At 34.5% G+C, this 17,822-nt stretch overlaps 2 protein-coding genes across 6 annotated transcripts in view; one reads left to right on the top strand and one right to left on the bottom strand.

Annotated features, from left to right (window-relative positions):
• The window catches only part of LOC128183561 (titin-like), a 30,164-nt gene extending 18,913 nt beyond the window's left edge, over nt 1-11,251 (top strand). For 2 of the 4 annotated variants that reach the window (XM_052852615.1, XM_052852611.1), the window contains 16 exons: nt 249-362; nt 582-794; nt 1,094-1,184; nt 1,791-1,854; nt 2,817-3,341; nt 4,649-4,814; nt 5,242-5,539; nt 5,797-6,038; nt 6,470-6,496; nt 7,507-7,586; nt 7,748-8,050; nt 8,367-8,487; nt 8,809-8,968; nt 9,211-9,300; nt 10,051-10,118; nt 10,608-11,251. In XM_052852615.1, coding sequence (XP_052708575.1) covers nt 249-362; nt 582-794; nt 1,094-1,184; nt 1,791-1,854; nt 2,817-3,341; nt 4,649-4,814; nt 5,242-5,539; nt 5,797-6,038; nt 6,470-6,496; nt 7,507-7,586; nt 7,748-8,050; nt 8,367-8,487; nt 8,809-8,968; nt 9,211-9,300; nt 10,051-10,118; nt 10,608-10,835 — 2,790 coding nt within the window. In that variant the 3' untranslated portion in view covers nt 10,836-11,251. The remainder of the gene's footprint in view (nt 1-248; nt 363-581; nt 795-1,093; nt 1,185-1,790; nt 1,855-2,816; nt 3,342-4,648; nt 4,815-5,241; nt 5,540-5,796; nt 6,039-6,469; nt 6,497-7,506; nt 7,587-7,747; nt 8,051-8,366; nt 8,488-8,808; nt 8,969-9,210; nt 9,301-10,050; nt 10,119-10,607) is intronic. The other 2 variants (XM_052852613.1, XM_052852612.1) reach the window with 2 other exon arrangements.
• A 915-nt stretch (nt 11,252-12,166) lies between these two features.
• Nucleotides 12,167-15,972, bottom strand: LOC128186388 (tripartite motif-containing protein 2-like). 2 transcript variants are annotated; one of them, XM_052856204.1, is made up of 2 exons: nt 15,767-15,972; nt 12,167-15,665 (listed from the first exon to the last, which is right to left on the bottom strand). In XM_052856204.1, the coding sequence occupies exon 2, from the start codon at nt 14,717-14,719 to the stop codon at nt 13,760-13,762; it is 960 nt and encodes a 319-aa protein (XP_052712164.1). In that variant the 5' UTR covers nt 14,720-15,665; nt 15,767-15,972; the 3' UTR covers nt 12,167-13,759. The 2 variants fall into 2 exon arrangements, with proteins under 2 accessions (XP_052712164.1, XP_052712165.1); XM_052856205.1 differs by having other exon boundaries at nt 15,771-15,972.
• Between the last annotated feature and the right edge of the window lie 1,850 nt (nt 15,973-17,822).

Below are 17,822 nucleotides of genomic sequence, written 5' to 3'. Positions count from 1 at the left end.
GGTGATAGGGAATGTCTGAACAGTACAGCCAGTAATCAGGGACAGTTGGTGTTAACTGATTATATTATAGTTCTCTTTGTTCAGTGTGTCTTCTGTTGTAACAATACTGCTCAGCTAATTTGAATGTCAAGACTTGGTCTCAAGTGACTTTTTGAGAGAAAAATAGAAATCACACATGAATTTGTAACAGAATTTGTGATGGTTCCTTTCTTGTATAACTGACTTGGTTACTATGGTAACTGGTACAGGACCTGGAAGAAGGTGAAGAGGATGATGAGAAGACATCAACTGGTAAAGACAGCAGTGACGACACCGAAAAGTCGGACAAAGAGGAGGACTCGACCCGAGTGGGCTCACCAAAGGTAATGATAGCAAAAATAAAGCTACAGCAAAAGGTTCAGGGCTCACCGTCAGAAGAATGCATTATGAATTCAGTTCTATGCCTTTATATATGTCTAGTGAAAAAAAAACATTCATCATTATTTATTTCCCAAAATGAAACACCATACTTATATAACAGTGATTTTTATTTTTGACATTTTTATTTGGTGTTAATAAGATGGAATAAATTTTACCAACAGAAAGTGAGGTTTGCCTCCCCTGAAGAGCCCCCAGTGCCAGTGCAAGTTAAACCTCCGACCAGCGACGTAGAGGTGTGGACCGGTGAACAGGAGTACGATCACTTCCTGTACTGTCGAGTGTACCAGCCAACCAAAGTTGAGGAGCAGGAATTAAAATGCATCATTACTCTGGGGGAGCAGATCAAGAAGACCAAGAGGATAGATGCTGAGAGGGTCAGAATGCTATGCTACCTTTTTTAGGGTCATGTTTGTCCCATCAATTATTTTTGGTCATATTTGTTTATCAAGATGCATATATAAACTAAGTGCAGACATCCTTTCTGAATTTTGAAAATTGATACAATACAGACTTGGTTCGGTTTATTAATTGCTTTCATTTGTCAAAGCTTTCATTGATTTCTACAAAATGATAGACATGCATGCATGTACTACATGTAATAATCGATTTTGGAAACCAGAAGTTTATTGCTTTATGTATGTGAAGTTCAGAGGCTAAGTTTTAATTTTTGCAGCCTGTGTCTCAACCTCAACCAGAGAAAGAGAAAGAGGAAGCCAAACCAAAAGGTCGCGGTCTAATTGGCATGAGGGCAAAACCAGCAGAAGGTAGGAAGTTGTCACGGTTACATTGTATTATATTCTTAAGATGTCATATTTAATACATGTATAATAGCCTGGGATATAAATGATTGTAATACTTATTTGATAATTTACTTAATTTGAAACACAAGAAAATTGAAATTTTGTTTCACTTTTTATTGATAGATGATCAAAATGAAGGGTAATAACATGAGTTAGATTTGAAAGCTAATTGTAAAGCCAGATAAAAGCTTTATTTGTTATATTAGGACTGACAACATTTACAGTATGTACTAATGTTAATGTGTGACTTGAAGAATGTTAATGCTTTGGTTTAAATCATTTCTTGCATAACATTCGATTAATAATTCAAGATTTATTTTTGTTAATTGCTACATTTTAACAAAAATGCAGGTTAACGAAACATGTTATAGAAAAACTTATTAACATTTATTTACACTTGAATTTACTCTAAAACAAATGCTTAATCATGTAATAGCTAACAAATTGAAAGTCTGGATTTTTTTAACTGTATTTATAGCTAGTACTAGGCTCAGATGTTTTAGGAGCAAATTATGCAGGTGCCGCCTGTGATCTGTGATGTGATATTTTTGTTTGCTAACTTTGCTTTAGACAAAATGGCTCAATTCAAAAAAGAGGCTGAACAAAGAAAAGCAGAACAGGAAGCTAAAACAAGGTATTGGATCAATATTTGTCCACTAGCTCACCTCAACCTCCTAAACCTATCCTGAACAATATCAACAACAAAAAAGCACAAATATACGTCAATCAGAATAATTTAATTAGTCTGTATATTTATTCCTGTAAGATAAGCTATACAATATCTAACAACATCTATCCAAGGTCACCTTTGAGCTTCCTATCAGATTACCCAAAACTTTGGCTCTGCAAGACTTGGCTAATAGTTTGGCCATGTGTAATGTGTTGCAAAAACCTAAAAGCCTTGATGTGTCAAGTAGAAGTTTAACAGAGTCATTCTGTTTGGGAACATAATAGATTTTTGTTGTTCCATTATTCCTTTAAAAAAAATGGATGATCGAAATGATTTGATTCACAATTTCAGCAAGAAAAATTTCAACCATTTGTAAAACAAAACAAAAGCAAGAATCTGATTGGCTTAGATGGTTACTGTATGTCTATTTATTCTTGAAAAGTTCCTAATGTACAGGATGCTGTTGGACATTGTATAGCATGATATAAAGGATTTAAAACTAATTTAAGTCTCATTTCCATTTGATTTAATGTGTAAACAAAATATAAACAGAGAATTGACAGACACTGAATTTTAATGTAAAGGATAATTATCAATAATGAAAAGAAAATATTATGATGATGATGATGATTGTATCTAATGTACAGGCAAAATGATATGACACACCATACCAAAATTATTGCTTTAATAGTTTACTTAATATCACAAGTTTTGAATTTTGTTAAGATTGCCACCATCTTCTAATACCTCTATTGCTATCTGTTGCACTTGTATTTTAGATACTTGGATATTTGATGCTTATAAATGCTTTCATTTGTTGACTCTGCAGAAACTTATATACAGTAAATACAGTTGTAATATAAGACTTGGTAGGATAGAATTTTTAATTCATAAAAAAAAAAATTCTTGTTTATGACTAAATACAGCAATCAAGATGAGTTGAAGACAAATGAAGGTAAGAGTGGTGTTGAGAAAGATGGGGATCAAGTAAATGAAAAATCTAAGGTGGAAGAGGTGGAAAGTGGAGAACAAGTGGAACAGCCTGCAGATGAACCAAATGATGATGATGTTAACACCGACTTTGAAAAGAACAATATTGCCATTGATGCGAACAACAAACCTAATGGTTCAAATGTAGAAGAGAAAGATAACATAACAAAAGACAAAGCATCAAAGTCTGATGATTCAAAACTTGATGAAAAATCAGACACATCCAAACCTAGTGACACAAAAGAACCTCCAAAGCGAAGATTTGCAAGGGATGTTAAAAAATCCTCAGAATCAGATTCTAGAAAAATGGCAAGGTCCCTCTTACAGCAGAAGAAAAAACCTGGTGCAGTGAAACAGAAAGGAGCTAGTCATCTAAATCCACAAAAAGCAGACAAGCAGGCAGCGTCCAAAGAGACGGGTGGAAGGGGCGAAGAAGCAGCTGCTGTTGAAGAGATAGAAGAGTACTATATTGCACTATATATTGTTTTGTACTCTGGTAGAACATTTAGTACTGTCTGGTAGAGGCATGCACACTCTCAGTACATGTAGTACCTTTTAGATCTCTTTATTTATCATTCATCATTCAATGAAAGTGATTCAGAAAGTAACTGGCCTTAACCACATTACGCAGATCAAAATGGCCATCAATCATGTGATAGGTTATTCACTCATGCTTGATTTTTCACAGAAATTGATTGAACATGAAGGAGTCTTTATGAGCAATAGAAATGAGTTGTAGATTAGTATATCATATATACAGGAATGAAGTGGTTGAATTTTGTAAAATTATAAACTTTTCCCAAAAAAGTTTTTAAAAGTTTTTCTAGCATGTCCAATTTTCCATTTACCAGTATTTTCTTTGCTCTTCAGATGTTGTTGATAGTGTTGGCAGTATAAAGCATTTTTTCATAGAAGGAAGAATTGCAGCATTTTAAATAACTTTGGAAAATGTAAAAAGAAAACAATAAGAAATCCCTGCAGCAATTTATGTAATTGGTTGTGGCCAGTTACTTTGAATTACCATTTTCATATTTATTTTCTTTGTGGTGTAAATTGTAGATGGTGATTGAGGTCTCGTGTATTTACATAGGGCCTATAAAGCTGTTGTGTATATCTTCAGTTTGTTTGGATGGTAGCACTTCCTACATGTATATTGAAATTACTGAAATCTTGTGTTTTATTTCTTTTAACAAAAGAAAATCATTCCTTTGTAGTGGATGTTTAATTGTACTACCCATAAATTGTCTTTAAGAAATGACATCCAAGTATTCATATCAAAAAACTTCCAGATAATTTCAGCTCAGTCAACACTACCCCTAAATAGATCAATGCGGAACATAGCAATATATGTCAGTTTGAATGAATTAATTTATCATTTTTAAAGGCGTATTAATTATTTCATTTATAAAGACTTCAATATATGTTATTCTTTCCTTTTTAAAATTTCCTCATTCTATATTTTAATTGATTCTTCAATTCAATGTATTTAATATAACATATAGTCTAACATGATATTAATTGATAGAGTGTATTAATAAAAACTTTAATGCCATTATTGATATTTTTATTTAAATTTATATCAGATTTTCGTTTAAAGTATGTTATTGGATAAATGTTGAAATTAAACACATATTTGTGTTTTGTTTTTCCTGAAGTTGGGGAAGGATCGATCTGATGTTAAAAATGTATTATTACTGTTTAATTTGATATATAAGAATTCTGAAAATTTTCCCTTTATTGTCATTCAATATCATGCAATTTCTTTTAGGTACCAGGAGATATTTTTTGAGATTCCGGAATATTTTGGAAATGATAGCCTGTGGCGGAAAGGAAAAGAAAGTGAACCCAAAAGCCTCAAATTGTCTGTACATAAAGGTCCCACAGAGGACATGTTTGCCATGGCAACCATTGACCTGGATGACATTTTTGACCAGGTTTAATTTTAGTCAATTTATGTACAGGACAAAAAAAAAAAAGAATATTTAAAACTTATTTAAACCCAGCAAATGCTCACTGAATATAGAAAACTATACAACAAGAGTATGTAATCGTATGCAGTACACCTGTATATGTTTTTTATTACTAGTTTATTAATCAAAATTATCTTTTGAATTATTCATTTATCACAACTTTCTGTGTTTATATGATTTTGTACATGTATAATCACTTATTAATTACTTAAGTCAAACTTAAATATATATTGAAGATGATAAAAAAAACTTATGTGAGTTTTTTTCACCAAAGACAGCTAAGTTAATATATGAATTCAACTTATATGGTCTGAGTGTATAGTCTTTTACTCCCTCAAAATGTATAAATATGCCTGTTTGAAATGATAATAAATGTATTATGTGTCGACAGGAGATGAAGGTTGTGTACCTCCCAGAGCCCCATGGTGATGATGATGTCCCTCCACCCCCTGGGGAAAGAGAAAAGACAGAGGAGGGTGTGACCCTAACAAAGCCCACTACCCCCAAAACAGAGAATGGAGCGCCTGTAGAGAAACATGAAATCCTCAAAAAGGTGGAGCCACTCCACTTTCCAATCTTTGCTCTCAATCCCAAGAAAACAGATAATGTTCATGAGCCATGTGGAAATGTTCCTGTAGTGTTTTACATGGCTAAGAGGGCCAAACCCAAACTGTGGAATAGAAATAATGGTGGGTACAGTTGATTCAAAACAATTGATATACATAATAGTCAAGATTTTTTATGAATTCTCTCCTAACTATAGACCAATCAACTAAGCATATTTTTTGATATAAGAATCTTCAATTTTTATTGTGTGTTCTAATAACATATGTATAAATACCTTTTGAATTGTAATCAGTAGACATATTGGTAGATAGTGCAGATTGACTTTTTATAACAATAGAGTGTTTATCATATGTATTTATTTATTTATTTTGTGACACAGGTACTGTTCCTTTTAATGACCTTGTCCTTGACATTGCTGGCATTGACCTCCAGACATGGAGGAAAGAAGACATGTTTAAAGAAACTGAAAGTCGGGCTGCGTCAGCCATGGAATGGCAGCCAGAGGTTCAGGTCAAGGTTGTTGAGAAAGAGGTCATCAAGGAGGTCATAGTTCAGGCTGAACCCAAGATTATTGAGGTCATGAAAACACCACCACCACCTCCACCAGAATCTCCGAAGGAGGTAATATAGCAGGGACTCTTTCTGTTACAAAGTAAAACAAATTAGGTTAATTTGGGGGGGGGGGGGGGGGGGGGGGGGGATGGGGGATATATATACCACGGGGGTTTTTTTGGTCATTCTATCCATCAGTCTTTTTGTTTGTGTATGAACAATAAACATAATTTTTCCAGACAAGTTATATGAAACTAGTGCATAGAATTTGATCAATATTTGCTCTTTTTATAGGTACATGTATTTATTATTGATTGCGTACACCTGGTGATAAGCCTGCATTTATTTTTGCTTCACATAATAATAAAAAACTATAGCTAGTCATTACTTGAGCTTATCTCACGTTCCAATGATGATACGAGATAACAGATATAAGCCTCATACAACAGTTATGTCCCAGAATTTTAGTGTACATGTATATTGTGTCCTGTTTGTTCTAGGATGAAGGAGAGCAACCAGTAACTGTAGTAAGTTTGAAAACTTGCACTATCCTCAAAAATATATGCATGCACCTCTGTCCTTCCACTGCAATTTTTATGTTAAAGTGTTGAATGTTATAAAGGTTCATCACCTATCAAGATATCTACCGTTACAGTGATGGAAATTTGAGTTACCGGTATGATTGGAATACTCAAAATTTCAGCATTCTTTAAAGTCAATGTGAAAGACAATTTGACCTCTAACTTGACTACTAATAGAGTCCTAGATCCTAGTGAGAGTTGTCTCTTGTATCAGGGGGCCAGTGAACCTTAAAAAGTTACAAAATGTATGTGAACACTGTTGTCTACTGCACATTTAAAATTGAATGTTAAGTATTATGAAATCCAAGCTACTTTTTCATTTTGGATACTTTTGTTCGTCTTCTCCCACAAACAATTTGTTTTTTGTTTTCTCTCTATTTATACCTTAGAGCATACCTTTTCTATGCTTGGACTTTTGATAAGTTGGTGATGGTATATTTTAGCGTAATTTAAATCATATTGACCTATAAATTAAAGAATACATGTATTTATAAATGATGTGTACTACAAACTCTCTCTCTCTCTCTCTCTCTCTCTCTCTCTGGTATTTGACACTTTGGAAGAAATCAGGCATTTTTATAACAAGTAAAATTCTTTAATCAACTTAAGCTGTTGTCTGTGTTACACGAAAGCACCAACTGAAATTGGATATATACACAATAAAACAGCAAAATGTGTCATAATATTTATAATCATGATGAAATTGAAGATATGAGTTAGTTAATTTATAAGAAAAGATTGAATGAAATCTGTTCAAATGCTGTGATACTGTCAGTTTTTTTAGTTTATGGGGACATAATGACTTACACACTGCAATTTTATGCAACGCGTTTTGCAAAATTATGCAAATTTTCATGTGGTTACAATCCATTTAACATGATAAAAAATCAAAATAACCAATTTGTTATTCCTTAAAAACCAATGAATACATCATCTTATAATGTCATTAATTACAGGAGACGATTCCAAAAGTAGAATATGATAAACTGATAAACAAGCACAGTGAGGAGTTACAGCTGGTCCAGGCAGAGTATGAGTAAGTCAGACTGAGTGGGAAGATCACAGAATATTGGATTTTGAGAACATAAATAGTTTTAAAGATTTAAATTGATTGTTGCTTTAAAATACATTTATGTGTAAAATTTAACTGTTTCCTAAGAACTCCAATTGAAAAAATTTTTCTTTTCCATATTTCAGAAAACGCTTGCAAGAACTTTTAGAGAACCTGCAACAAATGCAGCAGACACAGCTGGAGCAGAAAGAGTTGCTGATGCAACAGCAACAACAGCAACAAAGCCGTCCTCCCCTCGTCCATCAGCGTCCTGTGTCTAGCAGCAGTAAGCGGTCCTCGCCTGGTGGAGGGCGCGTGTCTGCTGCACCACCCAAGACCCCCTCACAGCTTCAACCCTCCACAATGGTGTCCCCAAGTCTGGGGGTCAGCCAGGAAATAGCCATGCTGCCTAAAACCCCCCAAACTTATGACACCCTCACACCTGTGGGGTAAGATCAGTGTTACATGTCTAGTAACATTACTGCTTATTTCAGTAGTTCTTCATTTTGATAATTAATATCCGTCATTCAAAGTAGGGAAATAAGTAAAATGTAGTGTAAAAGACGTACGTTTTCCCCATTAAGACATTCAAATAGATATTTATTTACTTTATAAAGCTCATTAAAAGATGTTCAATTTGTGCTAAAAATGGCAATTCTGTCGGAATCTATCATAATGGATGAATGTTGCTCTAGAAGCTACGGCAATCAGTGTCTGCTTTTGACTCAAATATTGTTTTAACCTATATGCCCTTTAAATCTTTAGCTATGAGTCAAGGACCGAGAACCAGTCTCTGGCTCACTCCATGCCTGAGGCTTCTTTTACACGAAAGAACATGAAGGTGCTGCGTCCCATCCCAACGATGGGCAGCGACGTTCCAGAAGATGTAAGCATTTTGTTACAATCGGACTAACACAATTTAAAGCTTTATAATCATCACCTTAGGAATTGACTAATGAAATCCTCTTTTCTGTGTACATTGATGTGTACATGAACTACAAATTGTTTATATCTATATTACAGCTTCTATTGAGAAAGTGTTGGTAGTCACTAAAAAATACATTTTAATTATTTTACACAAACTTAAATGTTATTTATTACTATAGACTTGATATTTATTAATTAATTAAAATTCATTAGTTGAGGTGTGCATAATATGTATACTTGATGAGTGATCGTGACTGATCCTGGCTGTGTCTGTTGGTAGTTCCTGACACGGCTGGCCTGGTTTGAGGAGACCAGTAAGAAGCACCAACAGGAGAACCAGGAGAGGACCATGAGGACCATCCAGGAGGAGCTCGAGAAGAAGCTGGCCGGCCAGAACAAACTCAGCAGGAGAGACGAGGGCCTCTATGATGCAATGAAAGGTTAGTCCGCGCTACAACACTCAACTGTAACAGGACTGTAATCATCATATACGAGTGTCCTCCAACGAGAGAGCAATGTTGTTTGTTAAAATTTTGATACCCTTTGATGTAGAAATGGACTAAATGTTTCATCCATCAATTAAGTCTCCTTGTGTGGTTTATTTTCTAATAGCAGAAACATGATCCAAATCTGAGGTAGAATTCAATTATGCAAACTAATGATGAACTTATTAACCTTTCAGATGTCAGCTTGCCAGCATTGTTTATGCCAACAGAAAACAAGAAGGCTGCCATCTACAATCCCAGAGCACATCAGTACTTCCACCCAACAGGTACATTGAACTTTAATACTTATAGAATACTGTAAACCAATTTTTATTCGCGGCGACTTTATTTCGCGATAAACTGCCGATAAACTGGTTTGCGACGACTAATGTTCGCAACTAAGCCTTATTCAGACCTGTATTGTTATAAAAACTATAGACAAAGAATTGGTTTGCGGCGAGAAATGTTCGCGATGTCAAAGCTCTCGCTAACCTCGCGAAAATTTCTCGTACGCGAATAAAAGTTGGTTTACAGTATACACATGTACTACTCTCAATGCAGTATAGTTCTGCAGTCACCAAAAACAAATAAAGACTTTCAATGGACAAATCAGATATCTGAATATACTAAGATATATTATATACAATGGTATATACTACTTTAAACACCTACAACATATAAGTAATAGTGTGTATAAAGATATATATATATATATAGCATGCGCGGATCCAGAAAATTTTTCCAGGGGGGGTCCGAAGGATAATTGTGTTTGCCAGGGGGGGTCCGAGGCATATTTTCGCGATAATTTTACTATGTAAATTTAATAAATTTTCATTTTCCAGGGGGGGTCGGGACCCCCCCGACCCCCCCTCTAGATCCGCGCATGTATAGTGTAAATATTTCTGTAATTTTCTTCATTTGAAGTTCATCATTTGTGGGACATCAAGTCATGAGATACTTTATACAAAAAAGGGGTGTTCATCATAGATATATTTACACACAAATGTTTGACTTTGAGACACATTTTATGTTTGCAGGTTCCTCAGATTTAAGATTGTCTCAACCTCCTTCAGTGTTCCAGTTACCTCCCCTGCCACCCAAATCTGTATCCTTTTTCTAAAAAAAAATTATTTGAAATACAATACTAGCCACAATGATTTGTTTAAAACATTATTCATATTTTATTGTAGAAAAGACTATGCCTGAACAGTGCAATACAACAGTTCTGCGCTGTAATTAATTGCATTTTACATTTACCGAATTTGTTATTTCACAAAAACAGTCAGCATTGAAAAAGATTAACAGTAAATGCATGAAACTTGCGGTCAAATTTAAGACTGGGCGAATTCAAAAATAATTTTTTAATAACAGGGTTAATCAGAAAGAGTTTTATAACATGACTGTGTCTTGGCAAATTCAAAACAAGCTAAAACGGTTTGTGAAAAAACATGGGGCCAAAAAAACCCTGTATATAGTATTTATGGCAGGAGCTAATGAGAAAGATTTCTGTAGAGTGATTTTCTGATATCACAGTAAGTATACTATCATAAGGAGAATACTGATGTCATTATCTGCTCCTTAACTCGTGTCTCAGAGAATGTCTGTGGTAAATCTCTTTGAGTTGAGCAGGAATTTCAATCGCAAGGACCAAGCTTGGTTAATGGACAAATACATTCAACAGCAGGAGCCACTACAGAACGTACATGGGACTGCCCCCCATACCCCTGCCCCCACCCTCACACAGACACCCTTCAATGACCCCCAGCAGTGTGTGAGAGAGGGGACGCCTGCGAAAGAGAAGGACAGACAGGCAGAGACTTGACAGCCATTTAATGATGAGTGATACATCAAGAAATGATGCACTGGTATGTGTTTATGTGTGTGATATGGATTACATTCCCTTACTACAAATACAGAATGTTAAATCAACAAGGACCAACTCCAACTTGGTTGATGCATGTATGGTACATGTACTTCCAACATGTGATGTGTTTATGATATCAAAAAGCTGTGATAATTGTGAAATGATTTGGTTGTGAATATATTTTCTGTACAAAACTTAAATGCATCCATGAATTTTGGAATATTTTATTCTTTGTCAATTTATATGAGTTTATTCATGAAAACTGTTATTTTTATCAGGGAAGTTAATTTGTCCCCGTTTTTTGTTGTACATCTGTTTTTTATGATTTTTTTTATGATTTTTATATTGTGTAAGAAATATATTGAAAAAATCCATCTTAGTTGTCTTCTTTAACTGTTTCTAAGGCAAAATGTTATAACAGTTGATTGCTATACATGTGCATATCTCTAAACAATATGAATCAAATTTTAAAGTATAACATCTTTATATAAAGTGGGAACTGGTGATCTGAGGGTTTTTGAGAAATTTAGTGATTGGAAAATTTGCTTTTTTCTCTTTCTTTCTGCTTGTCAAGATTTTTTGAATGGGTCCTCCCCCCTCACTTTCAAAAACGATACAACGTGCCTTTATTAACACACAATTAAGAACAAAAAAAATTTATCAGGCAACGGGATGGGGGTTGTCTAACGACCTTTTTCTTATATATATTTAGATGTTAAAAAAATTATTTTAAAGTCATCTAGCTATTTCACTTTGTGGAGAAAGTATAAATTGGTAATCGTTCAAAGATTCAGGTTTAACCTTTTCAAACCGAAGATAATTTTGTGTTTGATAATTGATCGATCCAAAGATTTGACAGTCAAGCCACTTTCCTCAGAGATTCAATATATCTCATTGAATCTCTCTTCTATCTTTATAATATTTACATTTTCCAGTGTCTTTGCCTGTTAAAACACTACGTATCGATTTTGTACTATATAACCCATAATACAAATGACGCCAAATTGAGGCGCCAGCAGGGTTTGCTTATTTACAATTAAATATTAAATCGTACGATGGCTTAAAATTACATAAATATAAGTAATAATATTCTTTGAATATTATGAGGTGATAATTTCGGCCGGGGGCGTGATCAAATCTATCATAAAGTCATTTGGGCTTTATTGGATTTGATCACGCCACGACCAAAATTATCACCTCATAATACTCAAAAGAGTGATTCTTTATTCCTTATTTATTACTTACTAAGTAACTTAATTTATCGTGTTTAGTAAGTTGTATAGATAGGATAACCAATTACTAGTACATGTATACACTACAGTACATCTATTTGGAAATCTGACGTCTTTAGTGAATGCAGCTCAAGTACGAAATAATAGACGCTATTCAACATGCACCAGCGGTATAAGATAAAACACTTCTTTTCACTCTCTCTTTATTTCCTCCTTAAGGAGATTTCATAATGCACAACATATTAACAGTGTTATAATTTCAACACACAGTGAAAATTGTTACTAGTATATACAAAATAAAGAAGTGATAAGAAAAAGAAACCAATTTAAACACATTCATGTGAAATTACCGTATGTCAAAGAAAACGGGAGCATTTACCGATCGTATTTTGATGCCATCTCTTACTTCTATTTTTGAAACACTAATAAATGTTAAAAACGTTTAAGGAATCCAACATATAAGTACATGTATGCTACATTGCTACCAGAAAGTCATCTAGCTTTCTTTGGTGATTCATTTGGGATATGAAGGTAGTGACATTGCAGTAAATTTTTTCTGCAATGATCACTACCTTCATTTAACCCGAATGAATCATCAAAGAAAGCATTTTATTGTTTATATTAACATCTTTCTTTAAGCTTATCGATAAATTGATTAGGAAAAGTAAGTAAAATTCACTAAATTACTGTTGATGTACATGTACGTAAGTAAGTTAGCTAAAAGAAACAGCCAAATCGTCTCCTGTGAGACTTTGAGTCTGACATCGTCATAATTATTTCGTGCAGTCCGTGATTTTTCCTAGGTCGCTATAGGTTTTAGACCAATCAATAAACAGGGCGTGTCGATATCTGCCCTGTCATTTTCTTGTCAGTTTCAGCCGCTGTAGATTTCGACCAATCGATAAATGGGGCGTGTAGATTTCAGTCTGGCAGTTTCTATAGAGCTACATGTATGAATTAACTATAAGTTTCCGTAAGAAATAGAAGGAATAATACTAGGGAGATGTAAATATATTACTATAATATTTAATTTCAGACCAACGCGGGGAAGCTGAGATTAGTTAGTGGGTAATATTTAACGGTTGTACGGTTATTTGCTAATTCGCAAAATTGTTTTGAAGAACCGATAAACTAAAGCTATAGTCCTATTTTTCATCCTACTGTGTTTGTACCTGTATCATCAGTTCCTTTGCTTGGACAATTGTACTCCCCATCTAATCTATTAAATTTAATGATTGCATAAACCTTTGTCTTTACATTTAACCTCAAATACTGGATCTTCTGGTATATTGTAGATTGTTTTTATCTTCAGATTTCCTATCTCTAACTTTATCGATGTATTTATGTATATATAAAATAATACTAAAATCTGTATATCTGAAATTGTCTGTCAGGTTTCCCAATTTTCACCGGAAACAATTATAAAGGAGTATACATTTCCAACTGACACGCTAATGTTTTGTATTTTTCAATCACATCTTTGATATGGTCTATGCAAATATCTTTCATGATTCTGAATTATTGTTGTTCGTTTGAATGATGCACATTTTACATAATTTCCGAACAGTCGGTAAACGTTTACGATATGATATATCTGCTAATAAGAATGATAAGGCTGTGCAGTGTAAAGTTGCACTAAATATGTTACGATCACTTCAAATACTGAATTTCCTTCACCCTGTTGCTATAGTATTCAACAACAAACAAAATATTGTCGCTATTTGTACTTAGATCCAACGGTAAATGAAGACCGCAGTTTTGGATGAGTCGGAGGAACTGTCCGTCCTGATCTATCACGTGTATAAGATTATTCTCAAAGTCCGCCACCAGAATGTGACACATACTGTCAGAAGTTAAACCACGAGGACAGAACACATCACTCGTCTTATCGGAAGGATTCCCTTTATAAGTAAACCGGAAGCTGCCAATTTTGTCCACCACAACCACCACCTTGGCATCAAAATCACTGACGACAATGTCCAAGTTCTTGTTCTCGTCAATATAGTGTGGGTCGCTGTACAGAGGCTGACCATTGCTATCAAACTGAACCTCTTGTGTCACTTTGGACGAGCTGTATCTAACGACTTTAGCCTCATCCACATCATCAGCTTTCAAGGCCACCAGCAATTCACCAGAACTAGTGCTGCAGATGCTCTGTGGTTTCCAGACCCCGACTTTAGCGATACATTTGACTTTTCCATTGTTTACAACATTAATGCTTCTGTCAACAGTGTCACTGTACATCAAATGCCCATCCCTGCTCACCGTGAAGCACCTAGGTATGTTTCTGGACTCCGTTGCTATTTCATCTAGTAGTATGCCTTTGCTGTCCATGTGTTTGATAATACTTTTGGAACCACTCACATAAAATTGATTAGTACCGCGACCACATTCTACTTTGTACGTCCAACGGAATTTAGTTTTGATGATGTTCAAGACTTTTGGGACTTCAAGAAAGGCCCCTAATTTCCCAACAGCACTGTTATCGCATTCATAGTCCGATTTTGTTGTAGAATTACTGGCTTTTCCTGAAGATGTAGATGGTATATCACTTTCCAGAGATTCGTTTGTTTCCTTTTCATTGGTTTCTTTAGCTTCAACTGAATCCATACCACCTGTGGGAAGAGAAACCGGCAGTCCTCGTATCTTGGTATTTTGATTTTAACAGATGGTGATAATTTTTGTCTCCTATATCTGACAAAACTCCCTCGATGTTAAGGATAAAGAGTCAAAAGGAACTACGCCGATGTCATATCTGTTTAGAACTATTATGTAATCTTTATTTTTTTGAATTGATAATCCAGAAGTTTGGCAATGTTTCTCAACGATATTGTATTTTGGTTCCTTTCATACATGTAACTCATAAGCATATCGGTCCATATTATTTTAAATTTTGAAATATCTGAACCCAGAAAATTTAAATCTTCAACTTTCGAACGACATGCTTCTTTTTTCGTATTTTGCAATCACAGCATCGATTAGTCTATGCAACTCTCTTCCATACTGAATGATATTTGTTCGTTTGATTAAATGGTCCTGGGCACCCTTTATATTCAAGACCTCTAATTGGGTTATAAGTACGTATGGTACTGAACTTTAGGTCTCTTGGGTCCTTTTCAGGGACAGATTGTATGAGACGGAGCTCGTCCTACAACTGTTGCACATTGTGGTCTTTTTAACTCCAGAATTATAACAGATAACACAAAGAAGTCTGCAGCAATACACAGAGTAAACCCCACCGTACTGACAGTGGTCCACTCTGGTCGATGACCAACAGTCAATGACCGTGACGGCTGCTTCGTCAAGTGTAACGGACACTAGGACATGTGTAACAGAAACTACGTCTTGTGTAACGGACAGGTCCCTGGCGAAGTCCCACACACTACATAAATACACGGCGCATGCCCTGCAAACGGTTTCTGGACACCTCCTCTACCTCCCGAGAATTGCTCACATCCACACAGTGCCACTCCTTGGGCTTGAATCGTGTTTGCCAAATTTCTTGCTTATTGAAGCCGTAACTGTATTTTTATTAGGATCTCTCGATCGTAAATATCTGAAATCATCCACAAATTACATTTATTTTGCTTCAAATAAGTCGAAGACAGGTTTTCATAGTACAGTGAATGCATTTAAGTAATTGTTATGTATACTCACTGACTTGGCAAAATGGCGTGGTATCTAAATCCTGGCAATCGAAATACTGCTTGTGATAAAAATAGATTTTATTTACATTGAGTGGTCCTGTGGAATGTTACTGTAACTATGGTAACAATTTAGCAACCGAGAAAGAGCAATCCAGAGGCACTTCCCTATTTCTTCTGTTTTCTACATTAAAACTGATTAAATAAGGCACCATACATGTATTTTGATGTAATGTGTAACTGAAATGATAAAAAAAATCGAAGTTTTGCACTGTATACGATTGGAATAAAGTTACATTATATTGTTATTTTTTATAATGATACGATTATTTACTGATTATGTCCATTACATTAAACATATACATGTTGATTCTATTTCTAATTGTTTAGACATATTGCTTTTTTAACTTGTTTATCTTTTCGACACTGTCATCCCTATATGACGAACATGATTCATATTAGCCTGTAAATATTATCATCACTGTCATCACTATATAACGAACATGATTCATATTAGCCTGTAAATATTATCATCACTGCCATCACTATATGACGAACATGATTCATATTAGCCTGTAAATATTATCATCACTGCCATCACTATATGACGAACATGATTCATATTAGCCTGTAAATATTATCATCACTGCCATCACTATATGACGAACATGATTTATATTGGCCTGTAAATATTATCATCAATGTCATCACTATATGACGAACATGATTCATATTGGCCTGTAAATATTATCATCGCCATCACTATATGACGAACATGATTCATATTGGCCTGTAAATATTATCATCGCCATCACTATATGACGAACATGATTCATATTGGCCTGTAAATATTATCATCAATGTCATCACTATATGACGAACATGATTCATATTGGCCTGTAAATATTATCATCGCCATCACTATATGACGAACATGATTTATATTGGCCTGTAAATATTACATGTATCATCATAAGAGTCGCCGATACTTTTAACTACTCTTTTAATTATAAAACCTTTGAGCCAAACGTTTTATGATTGAAAAGAGCATGATTAATAAATGAAGAGTCAGAAGAAAATTTAGAATGCATTTTGAAGAAATTTGAGCTCATTAAGGAGCATGGTCACAATTTTGGACAAAAATTATTTCCCGATTTTAATGTTTGCAATGCTTAAGTAAGGCAATTTTAATAGGCAACCAAAATTTGATTGTCATTCGTTGAGTTGTAAGCGAGTTAGAGAGCTTACAATTCTTTACTATGTAAACAAAGATTTTGTTTACATATCTTGAATGTTGAAGTGAAAAGCCCAATTTTAGACCTTAAATGAATGTGTTAAACCTTAGGAACTCTTTAATTATGCTTAAAATGAATAAGAAGACAGACAAATCAGTCTGAAAAAGATTTTTTACTGGTATATTGAACCCATGTAAACAAAAAACAGGACACGAGCCTTGTTTACATAAAAACAAATTGTGGGCTCTGTATCTTGTTAAAAACTTGATGACTGATTCTCAAATTCCATATGATCATTAGAAATGCATTTCTAAAACATTGTAAAAAAAAAGTTTGGTTTGACACAAATTTCTAAAACACTGGGTTTACTTTAACCTGCGATTGACTGGTGTCCCATCCAGGGGGGAGTCAATGACTTACATCGCTTAACAACAAGGAGGCAGGGGATAAGCACCGACTATGTGAGCCCTCATGGCACGGAGAGGGGTTAAATTATGGGTGATTGGACATACAACTGCGGATGACAAATGGTAAGACACACGCAATTAACAAAGAAGTACATCGCACATAGTATACGATTTCTCCTACAACATAGTCCTTTGCCAAACATCAGATATTTTCAATATTCAAAGAAATGCAAAGAACACAAATGATTCACTTACATGCCATCATAAAAACCTACAGGTTTTGTTAGGATATGTTGGAAAATAGTTGTTATTAATATAAACTTGAATATTTGACTATTTAAACCATTTAAACCAAAGAAATTCGATTAAAATTATGGTATACAGGTATTGTAGTACACGTTTACATTGAATTAATGTTGGATTAACA

This window comes from Crassostrea angulata, chromosome 5 (assembly GCF_025612915.1).
Source record: "Crassostrea angulata isolate pt1a10 chromosome 5, ASM2561291v2, whole genome shotgun sequence".
Taxonomy (NCBI): Eukaryota; Metazoa; Mollusca; class Bivalvia; order Ostreida; family Ostreidae; genus Magallana; species Magallana angulata.
This window is presented reverse-complemented; position numbering and strand designations above follow the sequence as displayed.